This window comes from Hibiscus syriacus, unplaced genomic scaffold, assembly GCF_006381635.1.
Source record: "Hibiscus syriacus cultivar Baekdansim isolate YM2019G1 unplaced genomic scaffold, ASM638163v2 tig00112738_pilon, whole genome shotgun sequence".
NCBI classification, from domain to species: domain Eukaryota; kingdom Viridiplantae; phylum Streptophyta; class Magnoliopsida; order Malvales; family Malvaceae; genus Hibiscus; species Hibiscus syriacus.
Genome location: NW_024063392.1, coordinates 1,570,410 through 1,589,791, shown reverse-complemented (window position 1 = coordinate 1,589,791; position 19,382 = coordinate 1,570,410). Strand labels below are relative to the sequence as shown.

Sequence of the window (19,382 nt, the reverse complement as noted above, 5' to 3'; positions counted from 1 at the left end):
TACTTGTACTAGCTTAATTCGTGGGTTTTGTAAGAGAGGCAAGACTAGAAAAGCTACCAGAGTTATAGAGATTATCGAAGTTTTCGGGGTTGTTCCTGATGTCATAACTTATAATGTGTTGATTAGTGGGTATTGCAGAGCAGGTGAGATTCAATGGCGAACTTACCTTTAGTCTATGGATGAGCCTGCCACATATCCCTCCAATTAGGCGTGAGTTTAATCCTAATTGGTTAGAGTTAAAATATATTAAATTAAAATTAAATATAATCTAATTAAGTTGTGACAAATGTCACCGTCTGATTGAGAGATTGGTTTTATTAAATTAATTAAAAATTAGGACTAAATTAATAAATTGAATAAAAATTTAGGGCTAAATGTATAATTATATCAATTTGATTAACTACTAATTTTATTAAATATTAATGACAAGTGGTTTTATTGAATATAATTAAATAGTTAGATGGTGTGATTGACAAAATTAAAAGATCGGTGGTAAAAGTAAAGGATTAAATAGTAAGGTGGTCAATGATATAATTTACCCAAAAAAAATTATGAAAAATAATATAATTAATAATTTATTTTAAATAATTTACCTTTAAACTTTTAAATAATTTATAATTATACATTGAGTCATTTAAAATTTAAACTTTTATAAATTAAATTAAATGTTATTTGTTAATGATGCTCAACAATACTCATCAAACGTGATAAACTCGTCCTAAATTATAATATATTTAAACAAAGCAACAGAATAATTCTTAACCAAATTCATTTATAATGAAAATAAAAATATTCTTACCAGATTTAAATGGTTTTCACATCCTTTATGATAAAAAAGAATACTTTAATAATCAATTAGTTATTTTTAAAATTTTAATAAAAAATAAAAAATTATTTAAATATCAATGATCATCTGTGTAATTTTTTTTTTTTTAAAGAATTTTCTTTACATCCACTCCTCTAAAACCCTTCTGAATCGAGTCTTCCCTCGACTTTGCGAATGGGCAATGGCGGCTTCCAGGACCTTACTTTCCCACCTCCGCCGTTCCAGTCTTCTCTCCACTCTCCGTCACGCGCGTATTGATCAAACTCCTTCCTACCTTTCATATCAATCTCACCCCAACCTTGCGGCAGGGCCCGTCTCCCCAATCGCATCATCCATCACTCGGCGTTCCCTTTTCACTTCGCCCGACAACGTTGAACAAAATATCCTTCCGGTTCGTGCAATCATTTCATTGCTCGATGGTTACCATAATCTCACTGGCTTCCCTTGGTAGGTCAATTTCTCCCCTTTGTTAGGTTGCCGAGAATATGAACATTTGCATTTAAAGTAACGGAGATTCTAAATTACTTTTGCAGGTGGATAACTATTGTAACTTCCACTGCGGCTATGAGGTTTGCATTGTTTCCGGCAGTTATTATTCATCTTCAGAAGGTGAAAACGATTGCAGAGTTAGCTCCTAAATGTAAGTTTCTTTTACCATTACTTTAAAATCGTAGCATTACTTGCTCGGAACATGAATTAGTCAATATACTAGTGTTTGGCTAATGCATCTCGAGCTTGAATGGTTTGAGTAATTATTCAAGCTGAGGTCTGGTATTTTTGTGTTGGCCCAACTAGCTTTTGAGTTAAATATAGTTTATACTTTATCTTCAGTATCTTCTTATATTATACAGATAGTAAATAATATTTATTTTTATGTTTTGTCTTATTTGATCCGAGTTTGATTTGACTTACTGATAACCAAGCCTATTCGAGTCAAACTTCTGTGTCCCAATTATATTTTAAACTGATATTTTCTTTTTTGGTATTGAGTTGGCCTTGAGTCCGGTACTATATTGTTCAGCTTGGTTACACCCTTAGCAGTGAGGCAGTTACTTCCATTATTTAACCATGTTTTCACACGCACATATTACCTTTGACAATGAACTGAGTTAATGCCATCACTTTAACTGATAGATGCATGTTGATCTTGTGTGACTCATTTAATCAAATTTATGGAGAATAACAAAAGAAACTAGGTTGTATATATATTGACAGTTTTGTTCATGGATCATATTCATATTATGATGGTGGTTTTGATTGGCACGGGAACTGTTTGCAACATTTGAGAAGTTGCTTTGAAGTATTGTTTACTACAGCGTTATGTGTATTTTTCTTTAACCTTAGGTTCAGTGTTGTCAAGGTGGGTTTTTTTAGGTGATGGGCATAAAAATATGTCCTCTAATCAAGTACTCTTTAATATATATTTTTTAACTGTTTTCATTAGATGTACCTTTACTAGTAAGAAAGATAACAATATTGACCTCTTTACTTCTCAATATTTGAGTATTTGACATGAGACTTAGGACCATAATGCTATCCTGCATAATGACATTAAAATTAAAAGAAAATTTTGCATGTTACCATACTAATCTGTAGAGTTTATCATGATTATATGTCTTAACCTTTATATGCATATACACACACACAAACACATACAAAGGTACTCGCATATACATAAATATACAAGTCGCAAAGCTTTGCGACTATATACATATTGCACCTTCACTCACATGAGCTCTTTTATGCTCTGCAATTTAAGATTTTAGTTTCTATAGTGTGTTTGTGCCCTTTATAACACTGCTTTGACTTAAAATCTCTTGGCTTCTTGTCTTACGTAGACCCTTTCATTGTTTCACATGGCTCTTTGTGTCTACCTTTTACTGATAATAAAATGAACAAAATCCTACAATCACTTAAGCTGAAAATAAATCAATAACCTGGTGCAATCAATTGTAAGCAGTGAAAATCTTTCCTATACTTGGTGCCGGACTAGTGACTGTTTCATTTTTTTTTAATTTCAAATGCATTCCTTTGTAAGACATCATCAGTGCATTGTTATTTCAGTAAATATGTAGATACTTACTCCAAAGTGCCTTCATATTTTTTTTTTGATAAGAATGTGCCTTCATATTCAGTTTGTGTAAATGTCCATATCTGGGTTTTCTGACTAAAGATTGTAGAGGAACTCATATTTATCCATCATGTGGAATTTATGAAAAGAAATCCTTTTTCTTCTCTTGTTTGAATGTTTAACTTGCGGATAATTTTTTTGGTTGACATTGATGCATTTCTCATAGTGCCTTCTCCATTGCCACCACCTATGTCAGGAAGAAGTTATAAAGACCATTTTATACATTTCCGGAAGGAAAGAAAGGCAATTGGTTGCCCTTCGTATTTTTGGTTTCTTGCTCCCTTCTTAACTCAGGTAATTCTCCCTTGCAGTCCAAGAAGGCCTTGCATGTATGATATATATAATATATTAAACTTTAAGGAAAACATCCTGTTTTATTAGTAGAGTTACTTTACATATTTTGAATGCAAGATAAATCTAGGCATGGTAAAGGGTTATATGAAGAGGAAGCTTATAGATTGCAGGAAAATTTTGGAATAAATTGTTATTGATAATTGAACTACTCAATATTATCAAAGTTTGTTGGACTCAACAATTCTATGCTCGAATTGAATGACATGAATTTAGCAATATTACTTTTGATGCATATTTCAAGAGCAAACCCTTGCAAATGAGGATTGTTGTTATGCTGCTTGTCAAGAAAGGATGTTAGTGCTTGATATATTATAGTGAGTACTACATATTTATTTCATTCTTGATTTTGGGTTTGAAAATGAACAGAAAATCTAGTATCAATTGCCTCAATAGATAAAGAATTGATATTTTGAGAATAAATAGTTTCATGACATGAGATATTGCAATCAGACAATACTAGCTGATTTTAACTAACCACAGAACTCTTACTAAGAGAAGCTCTCTCTCTATCCCTGTTTTTCTTTTCAGAAACTCTAAAAAAAGGTTTTGCGTGGCTTGAATAAGATGTGTGCCTATTATCTCACTACCTGTTCCTCTTAATTTGTCAGGTCCCTTGCCTTCTCTTATGGGTGACTAGCATTCGCCGAATGTCATTGGATAATCATCCTGGATTTGATAATGTAAGGCATTGCTTGATTATTTATTCGAACAGTGACTTATAGTATGCAACAATTAATATAAATGTTTGAAAACATGACATATGATGGCTAATCACTCTTTGTAATTGCTAGTTTTGAAGGTTTATCCAAGTAATTGTGTAATTTTTTTGGTGAAAATTTTGTTCTTAGAAGTTAATGTGTAATAGCCGGCAATCATCCTTTTTATTGCTCTGCCTCTGGTCTCCTGCGTGTATTGCATCACAGTTGACAAATTATGCATGTTGGATAAATATTCAATGGCACTTTCAAATTCATAACAGTAGTGCCTGATATAGTATCTAAAGTGTTGACAAGTTGTTATTAGACAAGTTCAAGATGATATTCTAAACAATTGTCCAGTTAGTTTTTCCTCTCTTGATAAGTGGTATGCCGTATGCTTAAGCAATGAAAAAGAAGAGTTGTATAAGAATTAAAATAACTTTAGTTTTGAATATATTCTCTTATCAATATGCTTTTGATAAATATGGCTGTACTGTTGGAGATCAAATTATGTAACGCAAGTTTAGTCGGACAAATAAGTACTTAGAAATCCTATTTTAAAGTTTCTGCTAGTAGTTTAATTATCTACTGAAGAGTTTGCAGCTGTTTTTATCATATATGATTATATGATAAATAGTTTTGATGTTATCTTGAGCTGTAATTATTTTCAGTTGGGCATGGTTCTTTATGTTAAATATTAATTCTTGGATGTCATGCATTTTAGATTGTTCTATTTCTAAATTGGAGCTCTTTGTATTTTCCGATCATTGCAATCAGAACTGCACAGCTCATGGTGTCATCTGTTATTTTTTTTGCCAATGATCATAATATTTTTGCATTTATGAAGATTGTGATCGAGTATGAAGTTTGTATTTCAATTTTAAATTTATGAGTTTATTGTATTGACATTTACTTGCACTTTGTCTCTATTTAGATTTACTTTAGGTGAAACTTAATGTATTTCTTAATTGTTTGGTTCTGGAAATATCTTCCTATAATTTGACTGAAGACATTTAAACAACAGAAGAAACCTTTAATCATTTGCACATTTTGCTGCATTGTTGCTTTGATTGTACTTGAGATTTGAGTTTATCTAGTACATTAAAATGTAAACTAGAGTGTTGAATGTTTGGCTAGGGTTACACTTTCAAACTGCGTATCACATTTTATGATCCTTTATTTAATAAATGCATTGAGTTGTTCAAAAGTTAAAACTCTGACATGATTAATTCCAGGGTGGTGCATTATGGTTTGTGAATTTAACCGAACTTCCTCACAGTGCTTCAGGACTCATCTTTCCATTTTTGATTGCTTGTTTGCACTATCTGAATGTTCAGGTATTGTAATCTTCTCCATCTCTGTAACATCTTGTTAATTGGTGTTATCCCACTTCAGTTAAGTGTTAGGTTTCCTGAGGAACTGTATCAAAGTTGGCTCCCTCCACCTATTACCAATAGGTTTTAAGTGGGACGCTTAACATATCTTTGACTACCCCACCCTTGTGAAATCTTTGAATCATGATCACAAGTCCAAATCATGACTAGTTCATCATGGATGAGGTACAACCTGAAGAAATTTATGTTTTATATTTAGATTATACTAAAAGCCAGGTCACTGATCAATAATTATATTCCTATAAATAAATTGAGAACTTGACAACATTCAACTTTTATGTCAATGCAATTATCATGGGGAATATTATGGATTTTGGTAGAGCCGCATTTTTTTGACTTCTAGTGAGAGAAGCTCCCGCTTCTCTCTTGATTCCAGACGCTTTCAAAATTTTCTTTCGTTGAAAATCTCATCCATGTTGGTGAGAGTTAAAATTCAAAAGTCTGTCTGATCACCGTCCTCCGTCCGCCAACACCGTCCGCGACCACCGTCGGCCGCCACATTCCGACCCCCATTTGTCACCGTTTTTCTCAGTCGAGATCGTCTTCTCTCGGGGTTTCCGAATATGGCCTTAGATTTGCGATATGATCATTTAATCGGCGTAAATCTAAACACTGTTCACCACCGCCGCCGCCGCCTACGGTCGTCCGTTTTCGAAACCGCCTTATCATCGAGCTCAGCGTAGAATTGCGACCAAAACCCCCTATTCTAGTGTCGAGATTCCTTGCTATTTTCTATGAATCTGCCTTGAACAGCTTCGACAAGGCCGGATCCCGTCACTGTTACATAGTGGTTTTGCGCCGACTAGAAAGACCAGTGGCATCATCGTCCCAAGTGGTTCATAGCGTCTAAAACCCAGCTGTTGGGTGGTTCCAACGTGTCTGATTTCTTGGACGTTGCCTTTGGTGAAATTCTTTTGGACGCTGCTTTTGGTGTTCGATTTGATTTCTAGGTCTTTCCTAAAACGCAACAGCTTGGAATGTTTCGATTTCCTCCTGTAGCCGTCATATCGTCCCGACTCCGAGGTAGGTTACACCCGGGGATATTCTATGCCTTCTCACCTTTGGGATTAACCAATGGAGAGCCCAAATTACAGTTAATGGCTATGTTCGAGTTTTCTGGTTTGAAGAGGGTAGCTACGAGGTGACTAAGAGTTCTTCAAACACAGTCGGGAAATAAAACTTGCACTGATTGTATCCAAAAGAATACTCAGGATGCGTCGGTTTCCTATGGTGAATGTAAGGATCTACATGTTGCGAAGAAAAGGGTCAAGGATGGTTCTGGTATTAATCGACAGCAGCCATTGAACGGATCTTTGAGCGACAATATGAGGAACCAAGCAGCAATTGATTGTAATGCAAGGAATTATCACGGTGGTGGATTAGGAGGTGTTCGGGTGAAGTCGAGGTCGATTAAGGATAAGTTAAAGAGATCCCATTTGCAGGCATCGTCAGCGAATAAGGATACATAATCAGCTCAAAATGCGGCAGTGGTTGCCATGATGGAATCAAGGAGCTACCCAAAAAGGGGTGTTGTGATGAAAAGCCTGGTGAAGTTGCAAGAAGTGGGAAAATTGGGAATAATAATTGGTGGAAGGAAGGCCATCCAAAAATAAGTGACGGGTATAGAAGCGGTAGCATCACGTTATTTATCGAAAATCTACCAGAGAAGATCCATTGGAAGAGGTTTGGAGCATTATTTTGCACCCACAGTCGGGTTATTAAAGCTTTCATTCCAAACAAAAGAAATTCGAAAGGGCTTCTCTTTGGTTTCAATCGTTTTGCAACAATCGAAGAAGCAAGGAAAGCGATCTCAAAAATGGATGGATCTCATATTGACAGGTGCAAAATTAGTGTATCTTTGGCTAAATTCAAACCTTACCAGTCTTTTTGGAGAAAGACCACTACAACTGTTCACCGTAATTTTGGGATGAAAGGTGATTCGAGGAAGAATCATTGTGAAGTTGAAGGTGTTATGGACGAAGAAAAACTTCAAGTGTTGAGTAAATGTCTAGTGGGGTGGTGCAAGGACTTTATCAAAATAGGTCATCTCGCTAGACAAATGCAAGCGAAGGGCCTCACTGGTTTCTCCTTAATGAGAGCTGCTGGAAATGCGGTATTAATGATTTTCGAAGATTCTGCTTCTTTGAGAAGTGTCAAGAACGATAAATCAGAGACTCTCGCAAAGTGGTTCTCCAAAGTCTAAGCTTGGTCAGAGAGTTTGGTAGTGGAGTGTCGTCGAGTATGGTTAGTTTGCGAGGGTGTTCCTTTTCACGCATGGAATTGAGATACTTTCAAAAACATTGCAGATAAGTGGGGTTATTTATTAGCAATCGACGAAAGCTGTCAGTCACCATCATCTTTTGATCGGGCAAAAATTCAAGTCCTCACAAAGGCTTATGTGAGAATTGATGCGACGTTGGAATTGAAGGTCGGTGACAACTCCTTCAAAATCATGGTGCATGAGATTGAGTCTTCATTCAAACCAAACTCTTGGGCCCCTGACGAAGACGAATCTTATTAGATCTCCTATCTTCAATTGTGGTTTTGATTTAGTTTAAATGGTTGCAGGTGTTGCTTTTCTTTTGTATTATGTTATTTTGTGTTGTTTTTTATCCTATTGTTGTAGGTGTAACTTAGAAATAAGGTGATAGTCGACTGTGGCTTTTGGATGAGGATGTGTGAGTTTAAGGTGTTTGTTGTAATGGTGTATATCACCATAGGAGGATATTCCGTGTTGTCTTATGTATTGGGTATTATTATTAATAAACTATGAGGTACTCTTTTCTTCCTTCCAATTTTTGCTAATATACTTCTCAGTATGTGAACGAATATGAAGGGAGTTTTTAATGAGACCTCCAACTTCTATAAAAAAAAATGGGGAATATTATGATTTGTTATTTGGGCCTGAGACTGAGATGCAGAATTTGATATGTAAAATGAGCATTTTAGTACTTTTAATAATTACTTTGAAATTCTGAAGTTTTAACCAATCAATGCCTTTTGAAGTTGTGGTTTTTTAAAATGCTGGAAAAGTTCCACTCTTTTCAAAATACAACCAAACACTACATGCTATTCCTTATTTACCTTTTAGATCTATATTGCAACATAAATGGATGAACTACAATGAGAAAACACAGATATAATGTTCACTAACATGGAAGCTCATCAGAAGATAAGCTGTCCAACATGAGTGAGAAAGGTAGAGAGAGAGTGAGGGAGAGTTCGAAGGGTTCTATTCGTCCGGCCAGGAGTAGGCCTTTGCTGGGAGAAATATCGTGGGTTGCATTCGTGGATAATCTTAGCAGGCGAGTGCAGAGAAGTGCATTATGGGATCGTTTTAGTCATTATGGTAAGGTGATTAAGGTGTTCATTCCATTTGTTAATAGGAGACCATACTACAAGGATAGTACGTTTGCCTTTGTGCATTTTGCTAGCAAAGATGATTTGCATCTAGCAATTGAAAAGATGAATAATGTCTCGGTCGATGGGAGGAGAGTATCGGTGTCGATTGCCAAATATCAGAAGGAAAGTATTTCGAGGAGTCTCAAATGTACTAGTGGGGCGAGGTCTTCAGATGCTGGTGTGGATGGGTTGCTCAGGAAACTTCCATCATCTCAAGCTGCAGGTTCTGGAAAGAAGGAGATGATGAATAGTTTTCATAATGGAAGGACATACAAGGAGACGGTTGTGGGTGCAAAGGTAGTTGAGGGCCAATTAATGGGGAGCTTTGGAGCTAAGAAGGAGGGGAAGAAGCAGTTAGAAGTTTTTATTCCAATGGAGGATAGATCATGGCTGAGATCGTCGTTGACAGGTATTTGTAAGCCAGTATTTGAAGTTGAGTTTGTGGAAAGGGCGTTAAGGACAGAAGGAATCAATGTCAAAGTGGTTCAATGGGGTTATGCAAAAAAAGCCTGTCTGGTAGTTTTCCAGACTGCTGAGGAGAAAGTTGTAATGATGGATAACAAGTGGGAGACCTTGTCCTTCTGGATCGAGAGGTTGGAGCACGTTATGGAAGAAGAGGGTGTGCCATTACCTTACTGTGCAGTGTCTATGATTGGTGTTCCTCTTAACTGTTGGTCAGTTCCTTTCTTCACAAGCTTGGCGTCGAAATGGGGTAAACTAGTTAAGATACAAGAACAAACTACTAACAAAGTGGATTGTAGAGTAGCTCACATGCTATTGAGGGTTGAAAGTCCCTTTGATATTCCTCCCCACGTTATTATAAATACGTATGGGAGATCGTTCATGGTGAAGATTAACGTGGAAGGAAGTGATGATTTTTTTTCGGAGTTAGAGGATATGGTTGAAGATGACGGAATAGTGGCTTCTACGGAGAAGAATTTGCCAGACTGGAGCCAGCGGGATGTCCAGGAGGGACAGGAAGAGCAGTGGGGTGATCAGTCCTTGTCAGACTCTCAGGACAGGGTTGAAGCATGGGTTCGGGGTGATAAACAAGGGGTTGACACGGTTATCGATGAAATTGAAAATTATAGAAGGGACAAATCATTTGTTGGCTGTTGACTTTTGCTCTGCGGAGGTAGCAGCAGCAGGTGATGTTCCCGGTCAACAGAGAGTGTCAGAGGATTTTAATGAAGAAAGAGAAAAGGAGAGATCCGTGGAAGGTGTCACCTTGGGCCAAGATAAGGGTGTACAAGAGAATGGGCTTAATACCAGCTTGGTCAGAAGTCAAATAAGTGGGCCTGAGCAAGGGAGTTTAGGGTCGAACATTGTCCGTTTCCAGTCTGCAGAAATGTCAATTGGTGATCAGTCTGATTCAAGCTTGCAGAATCGGTCCATATCACCGGCGAGACGTTGCCATATTGGGAAATGTGCGCCAGTAAGTAACATTGAAAGAGGTTTTTATAAGAATGTTTATTCTAGGAGGTGGGAAGTTAAGAGTTGCAATGGCAGGGAGATAGTCACCTTTGCAGAGAATGAGAATGAGGGGGTGGCAGAGGCTTTGGAGTGTTGGAATGTGTCAAAATTGTTGGGGGTGAAATTTAAAGGAGGGGAGGAAGCTTTTATGGCTAAAATGGTTCCGATGGTGAATGATCTTAATTCGAAGGAGGGTCAGTAGATGTAGAAGTAAGGTTATGATTAATTAATGATGGTTGCGTGGTCGATGATGTCTTGGAATGTTAGAGGTTTGGGTAGAAGAGTCAAAGCTCGAGCTATTAGGAGGTTTGTTGATGAGAAGAAACCTATAATTTTATTTTTGCAAGAGTCCAAATTGGAGGTTGTTAGCCATTTGTTAGTGAGGAAAATGGGGGGGAATTTTCTTACTGGTTCGGCAGTAGCTCTTTCCATAGGTTCCGCTGGTGGATTAATAACCTTGTGTAATCAGAAGGTATTGGTGCTGGAAGATATAGTCATTTATAGCAGATTTGTAGCAATAAAAGGGACTATGGAGGGACTTTCAGGAAGTTGTTGCTTCATTAATGTGTATGGCCCTAGTCTGGATGCAGAAAAAGAGACATTTTTCAGGGAGCTATTATCTTTTCTGGATAATGTGGATTGCCCTTTATGCTTAGGTGGAGATTTTAATGTAGTTTTGTCACAGGAGGAAAAAGAAGGAGGAGCTGTGAATTCGGTGACTGTGAATATTTTTAGGGATTTTGTGAGCAAGGCAAATTTGCTTGATTTTCCATTGTCAGGGGGTCGTTTTACATGGTGTAATAATAGGGAAGCTCCTACGTTCGAGAGGTTGGATCGGTTTTTGGTTGACCATAGATTTGTAAGTTTGTTCCCGAAGCTAAGTCAATCTTTGCAGCCAAGGTCCGTTTTCAATCATAATATTATTCTGCTAGAGAACAAGGATTGCAATTAGGGCCTGAAGCCGTTTAGGTTATTTAACTATGTTATGGAGGAGGAGGGCTTTACCGAGATGATGGGTAAGGAGCTGGATAATATATGTAAAGAGGAAAAGGGTAAGCCCATGTCTAAGGTGCTTAAGCGGGTGAAGGGAGTGGTTATGAGATGGTCTGGGAAGGGTTATTTAGAGTTGTCTGAGTGGTTATGAGATGGTCTGGGAAGGGTTATTTAGAGTTGTCTAGTAAAATCAAATTGTTGGAGAAAAGAATTCAAGTTATGGAGTTGGATCTGCAACAAGGCCTTCCTTCGGTGACAATGAGGTCAATAATTGAAGCAAAGAGAGATTTATGGGAGCTCCAAAAGAAAGAAGAATCGATTTGGTTGCAAAAATCGAGATTGAAATGGAGATTGGAGGGAGATAAGAACACCAGATTTTTCCATCATTCTGCCATAGTTAGAGGAAGATATAATGGCATTAAGTCCCTTTTAGTGGGAAATGAAGTCATAGAAGATCCTACCTTAATTAGGAATTCGGTGGTAGAGTTCTTTAAGGGTCTGTTTTCTCAGGAAAATTCTTTGGAGGCTGAGGATATGAATTTGGATTTTTTAAAATTATCGGAAGGGCAGAGTTTAGCACTTGAAAAGCCATTTTCGGAAGAAGAAGTTTGGAGAGCAATAGCTGATTCGGATAGTAACAAAGCTCCTGGACCGAATGGTTTGAATTTAGGCTTTTTCAAGAAATTCTGGTCTAATTTGAAAGATGATATTATGCTGTTTTTTAATGAATTTTTCGAGGGGAAGGAGTGGGACTTGGAGGTGAATCATTCCTTTATTTCTCTTATTCCTAAGAAGATTAACCCGGAGGGGATGGGGGATTTTAGGCCAATTAGCCTTGTGGGAGGGCTATATAAAATTCTGTCTAAGGTCTTGGCTAGGAGGTTCAGTTTGTGCATTAATGACATTATTAGTCCGTCCCAATTTGCATTTATCCAAGGGAGAAACATTCTGGATTGTTCTTTCATAGCGAATGAAGGAATCAACTTCTGGAGGAAGAAAGGGCTGAAGGGGGTGGTCTTTAAGGTGGATTTCAAGAGAGCTTATGATTCAGTTGATTGGCTGATCTTATTGAAAATTTTGGGTAAAATGGGGTTTGGCGAAAAATGGCGGTCTTGGATGTTTCAGTGTATGCCTACAGCTTCTATTTTTGTTCTTCTGAATGGGACTCCTACTGAGAAAATTCAAATAAAAAGAGGTCTTAGACAGGGGTGTTCGTATCACCCTTGCTGTTTAATTTAGGTGGTGAATTGCTTCATTTGCTGTTAACTAAAGCAGTGGATTTGGGATTATTTTCAGGTTTTGAGTTGGGAACTCATGATCGTTCATTCAAACTCTCGCATCTACAATTTGCGGATGACCTAATTATTTTTACAAAGGCATCAATTCGGGATTTGAAGAATGTTAGAAGGGTGCTTTTGATTTACGAATTATTGGTGGGGTTGAAGATTAATCTAGTCAAGAGCAGAATTTTTGGAATTAATATTGAGGATGATGTGCTTGTTGATTGGTCTAAGGAAATTGGCTGTTCAGTGGGTAAATTTCCTGTAGACTATTTAGGCTTGCCTATGGGGTCTAAGAGAAACTCTATTGCAATGTGGGAGCCAATCGTGCATAATTTCTATAATAGGTTGTCTGGTTGGAAGGCAAATTCTCTAGCATTAGCAGGGAGGGTGGTGTTGATCAAATCTGTTTTGTGCTCTCTCCCCACTTATTTCCTTTCTTTATTTCGAATTCCAGCTTCGGTGCTGCAGAAATTAAATTCTATAATGGCTGCCTTTTTATGGGGGGGGGTCGACTGATAAAAAAAACATACATTGGGTGAACTGGGGATTGGTCAGCAAACCGAGAAGGTTGGGGGGTCTTGGGATCCCGAACTTAGCAATATTGAACAGAGCATTGTTGGGTAAATGGGTATGGAAGTTTGCCTCTGAAAAGGATTCTTGGTGGAAGAGAGTTGTTTGTTGTGTGAATAATTTGGACCTGAACTCCAAAATGGTAGAGAGTTCTTTGACTGCTCGTGCATCTTGGATTTGGAGAGGAGTGATTAATAACTTCTTTTCCAATGATGAGTTTGGTGACTGCATTAGGAGTAATTTGCGATGGAAAACTGGAAATGGCCGTTCTGTGGTATTTTGGAATGATGTTTGGTTGGGAGAAGTCCCATTTAAAGTTCTGTTCCCTAGACTATATGCTCTTTCAACGAATAAAGAGGGGAAAGTAGTGGAGTTTAGGGAGGAACAGGTTGCAGGATGGGTGTGGGATATTCAATTCAGAAGGAATCTGGCGGATTGGGAGATTGACCAATGGTTACATCTGATTTCTATGCTGAATAACACCTCTTTGTCTCATGATGAGGAAGATTGCTGGATTTGGTTAGGGAATGGAGAGGGTTGTTTCTCTACGAATTCTTGTATAAAAATTTTCCATGGCTCGGAAGGTATTGAGGGGAATCAAGATGTTTGGGACAGGAAAATTTGGGTAGGGATAGCCCCTCCTCGTGTTGAAACCTTCTTATGGCAAGTAGTTCATCTGAGAGTGGCGGTTAAGGAGGAACTGTTTAAGCGTGGTGTGGTTGGAATTGAAGATTCCTTATGTCCGTTGTGTGGCAGATTTGGGGAAACTGTTTCTCATCTTTTTCTGCATTGTGAGGTTGCTTGGGGACTGTGGGCCAGATTTTTGAATATGTGGGATGTTGCTTGGGTGATTCCTAATAACCCTTAGATTGTATCACTCAGTGGGATGAGCTTCTTCCGAACTCTAGTATTTGGAAATTCATTCCAAGGGCAGTCTTGTGGACGGTGTGAAAAATCAGGAACGAGGTTATTTTTAAGAATGGGAAGCTAGATGTGGTGTTGTTGTTCTTTATTGCTCGTTTCAGAATAGTTTCTTGGTTTGCTGCTAATTTTGATATGCTGATTCCTTTCGACTCGCTTGTGGGTGATTTAACACTTGCTGATTTAATGGTTAGTCACAAAGCAAGATCCAAACCGTCTTGCTGGGTTCCTCCTCCAGTTGGTTTTATTAAGATTAATGTTGATGGAGCGATGGTGAAGGGGTGGAACAAAGGAGGTATAGGAGGTCTGATTAGGGACAGCAGTGGTAGGTTGATTCATTGGTTTTCTGAAAAGGTTGGGGGTGGTCCTCCGATTATGGCAGAACTTTTGGCGTTTAAGAGAGGGTTGTGTTTGCTTATTGATTCAGGTGAGGTTCTTAATCAGAGGATTATTTTAGAATCAGACTCTACTAACGCGCTGAAGTGGATTAAAAATCGGGAATTAAGCACCCCTTTATTCCAATCATTGGTGAAGGAGATCGTCTCTATTATGGAAGGGAAGGATATTATGTTAAGGCTAATCTTGAGGGCTGCCAATTGGGAAGCGGACAGTTTAGCTAAAGATGGTATTGGTTGATTAGCTGTCTTTGTATTTGAGGAGTTGGAGTGTATGTTTCATTTTGTTTCTGCAGGTTTTTGTTCTCAGTATTATGTAATTTGTGTCTACGTTTTCCAGCTGATAGTGGTTTTTAAGTCTTATGCTTTCTGGGAAGGTTTATTTTGTTATAAGAGTGGGTAATGTACTTTTCTTCTGTTTAATAAAATTATAGGTGCTCTTTTCCTCCTTTCATTACCCTTCAGGTTACTTTCATAACATGGAGGGTAAAAAGGAGGTTTTTTATGAGGCCTCATCTTCTATCAAAAAAAAAAAATGTTCACTAACATGATTCATTATGTTATCAGATTTCTTTTGCGTCATCTTCAGTTGGGAAAGTTGATTCGTACTTGGCAAAAGTGAGTAAGACGGAATTGTGCACAGTGCTAGTAATGGCTTCCCTTTCACCTTTTGGAGCTAGAACATATTTTCATGCCAACTTATTCAATTAATTTTGCATAAATTCTTGCTTTTTGGAATTTTCATTCAACAAGAATTTAGAACCATTTTTTTTACAGGTTTACAAGTTCTATTTGGATTTTCTGACATTGCCTCTTTTCGGTGTTGGTCTGATGATTCCACAGGTAACTGTGTAATGTATCCCCTTCCCTTTTCTTTTATGTCGTATGCCAAGTTGTTTCATTGAGTAGATATGTTTATGAACTCTGAATTAGCTGACGAGAGTCATCTTACTGGTCTCTCTAAAATAGCTCATGATCTTCCACTGCTGCTTAGGTGAAATATCTGTAATAGTAGAATTGTGTTGCTTTCTTTAATACTATGTTTGGGTTAATGGTAATGAAGGAAAAGAAATGAAAGTTCAAGTAAAAGAAGGAAAGGATAGTAATTTGAACTTTTTTATTAGCTAAACTGTGGAAAGGAAAGGAAAGGAAATGATTAATCATGTGATCTTTTCCTTGCTTTCCTTTCCCCTGTCTAACATCAATCCAAACATAGGTACAGTATCTCCCTGATGTTGGTCTAACATATTGTTATGGTCCCCTGTGAAAAATCTAGTTATGGGAAGATGCAAAACATAATCTGAGTTAGTGCGGGAAGGATTAGAAGTTTGGGAAGGGATTTTCTTTAGCCGACCTATGATGCTGGGTCATTAAGAGAACCTGTAATCTCTAAAGTTAAAAAAACTGAAATGACTTCTGCATATATTTTATTGAATTCAAATAACTTTAAATACAGCCTGTGGTGATTAACTGCCATTAAAACAAGGAATAACATGAAGAAGGAAAAACAAGGAATCATAAACTCCTAGCTAACAACCTAAGACATAGGAAAAAACATAGCAATAGTTCCCACCCCGGTTCTTGTGGCCTGCATCTAAGCCTATTTATTATTTGCTTTCTTATTTTGCAGGGAAGTCTAGTCTACTGGGTCACCAATAGTTCATTAAGTGCTATTCAGGTTTGCTATTCTATTTTTCCTTTTATAGACTTGCCTATCTAAAAGCCAGTTATGCCATATCATTGTATAATTTTTTTGCTTTTATGTGCTGAATCTTTAAAAATGCTTTTGACATGTAGTGAGACCAATAATTTACAGTTTATTTGGGATTGTTACTGTTTTTTTTAAACAGAAATTGTGTTCAATTATTATGTATTGGTTACAAGTGTTTTAAAGCAGTAGTACAAAAGTCAGTGTTTGGAATTTGATTTAAGAAAATGGTAAGGGCATAAATATATTTTCCTTCAGATTTCCTTGAAGTTTTACTTTTTTTAGCAAATATTTTTACTTGCATGGCAACAGCGTGGAAAAAACTTCCAATTTTTTGGAAACATCAAAAATTTTCTTCCAACAATATGCATTTAGCAAAAATTGTTTTTGTTCTTTATTTGTGAAACAAAAAACAGAGCTACCATACACATTTCTATTACAAGTTTTGTCAAAAGTGAAAAAAAATCAACCCATAAACAATCCCAGAGATTCTGCTAATGTTTAATTTTTCAATGGTGAATATTAACTTCCCGAATCAATTTTTTACTGAATATCCAAATATCTTTAAAAAATATCATTTTATTTATGCTTTGCTCTGGTTAATTGATTTAATCAGCGTTTTAAAAATAACGATTAACTTATGCCAATATAACAATTTTCATTGGGAGTTACTCTTTTAATGAGATTTACTTAGATGTCTGATAAATGCACAGAGGTTGAATTTGCAAATGAACCTGATAATGCATCACTGCAGTCTGGGACCCAGGATGTGTGAGTAGGATCGCTAGCTGTTCCTTGTGGTGCAGTGACCATGGTAGCTAGGGTTTCTCTAGTATACCTCTAGTGTATTTCCAACCTAAGCTCCCACTTAAGTGTAAAAGACATGCATTTTACAGTCTTTGTATACACATCTTTTAATTTATTATGCAACGTTCCTTCAACCTTTTTTCTTTTACTTAGATTACTGTTTTTCAATAGAATTAATTTTTTTTATAAGATTTTTCAATTGAACTAATATTACTTTGATTTTACTAATTTGATTTTCCATATTTTTCAGTTATGAATTCTTTAATAAATATCTAACAGATCCTGAAGTTTGATAATTCTAGACAATTCTTCTGTCTTTAAGCTAAAATTATTTAATGAGTTAACCCTTCTCTATGGACTCTACAATGTTGCAGCAATTAACCCTCAAACATTCTGCTGTTCGTGCAATTCTTGGCTTACCAGATAAGGGTGCTCCCACGGGACAAGCACCATCTGTGGAGCCAACCTCAACACAGCTTATAATTCCTTCTCCTGTTCAAAACTTGAGTCCTAAAGAATTGCTTGTAGTAAGTGCCTAAGAATATATATATATATATATATATCAACACATGATTTAACTGCCACAGGTTTGTTAAAAGTTCTTACATCATTGTAATTGGAACTGCTTTCAGCTTTCAGTTAAACACTTGTCACGAGAGGAAAGGGACCATGCAGTATTGTTGCTCAAGTTAGTATTTTGTCTTTTATTTTCCTTTTTTCCCCCTTGTATAAATTGAACTGATTTGTGCGTACAATAAACTTTTCTTCCCAGATTGGCACTTGAAAAAGATCATGCATATGTAAAAGCTATGGTTCTTATGGGACAAACTCTAATGCAGAAAGGACTGATGGAGGATGCTACTGAATATTTTGAGCGTGCCATTTCAAAGGTTTGATATTATTTTATTTTGTTAAAAAATAGTATCAGCTATTGTTGAATACACGAGCCATTTGGTTAAAGTTAAAACAATGGTAGCATATGTTCCTTATAGTTGAAGTTCCTTTTATATTGCTTTGATGTAAAGTTGGGAAAATTCTACCGTGAAGAATTTTAATTTTTATAAATTCTACAGTGAATAATTTTAATTTAAGGTAAAAAAACCGGCAAACTTCCCAAAATGGTACCAAAAGATGCATAAAATGTTATCGAAGATATTTATTTGTTACTATATTTTTGGGTATATGCCCAAAATGTTACCAATTTTTGTATGTATTCATAAATTGTTACATGTTTTGTAAGATTTTGAGTATATACTTAAATGTGACAAAGTCTGTAACAATTTATACATACACAAAAATTGGTAACAGTTTGGGTATAATACCCCAAATATTGTAATAATTTGTACACCTTCGATAACATTTTATGCATCTTTTGATACATTTTAAGCATCTTTCCGTTTTCCCCCCTTAATTTAAGGTTCCCCACCCTAGAACTACCCACAAATTTGTTATTGTGGTTTACTTTGAGACCATTTTTTATGTTAGCTTGTAATCTGTTTTGAGAACTACGTCCTTTGGTACTCAACTAATCACAAGCTGATTTTTTTGACACCTGTCAGCTGTCTCTCGCTGGCCCTCCAACAGAGCTTGAAGATGTTGATCATTTAATGTTATCGTCTCAATGGGCTGGGGTTGTCTATATGAAACAGGTAAAACATTATTGTTGAAATTTGTTCTCAAAATATTTATCAACGTGTCATTATTTATTTTTGTGTAAGCTATTCACCATCTATAAACTCCTGATCCGGCTTTCCTGCTATATCATGGAATTTGGTTGGTAAACCTACCAGGTTTTAGTTCATTCAAAGAGCCATACAAATGCTCTTCATTTTATTTCCATTCCCTTTGAATCTCACAGGGGAAGAAGGCAGAAGGACTTGCACACCTGGAGAGAATTGCAAGTTTAAAAGAACCAGAGGATCCAAAGAGCAAAGCTCATTACTTTGACGGATTGTTATTGCTCTCCAGGTTTGAATTTTAAGTTTATATCTTCATCCAAAAAGTCTATAATCTCACAATCTCTTCATACTTCTATGTGTATACAAATGCTTTCGTGGTTCATGCATGAATTGGGGTCTTTTTTTGCAGTGCATTATTTGACATTGGGCGCAAGGCTGAAGCATTAAAGTTTTTTGAAGGAAGTTGTTGCTTATAATCCAAAATATGACTATTTACTCGAAGAATTTAAGGACGAAGGTGATTTCACGAATAATCTTGCTAGCAGTCGGAGAAGGGATTATTGATTTTTCTGCATAATTATTTCATTGTTGGGTTATAAACTTTTGACGTGCAAAATTATAGAAAAATTTTATGCAGCAGGAACACGCCGTTAGCTTATTACTCTTATTAGGGACGCCATATTGTCTGAAACCTTGAATTCGGAATAAATTTGATTACATTTATGAATTTATCATATGCTGACCCTTG

At 36.6% G+C, this 19,382-nt stretch overlaps 1 protein-coding gene across 1 annotated transcript; it reads left to right on the top strand.

The window, feature by feature from the left end:
• Positions 1-954: 954 nt before the first annotated feature.
• LOC120182973 (ALBINO3-like protein 2, chloroplastic) lies at positions 955-19,199 on the top strand. Its single transcript, XM_039187783.1, has 14 exons — positions 955-1,273; positions 1,360-1,466; positions 3,124-3,251; positions 3,920-3,991; positions 5,245-5,346; positions 15,008-15,058; positions 15,218-15,283; positions 16,071-16,118; positions 17,330-17,482; positions 17,588-17,643; positions 17,728-17,845; positions 18,515-18,604; positions 18,814-18,923; positions 19,044-19,199. The coding sequence occupies exons 1-14, from the start codon at positions 1,008-1,010 to the stop codon at positions 19,108-19,110; spliced, it is 1,434 nt and encodes a 477-aa protein (XP_039043714.1). The 5' UTR covers positions 955-1,007; the 3' UTR covers positions 19,111-19,199.
• The last annotated feature ends 183 nt before the right edge of the window (positions 19,200-19,382 follow it).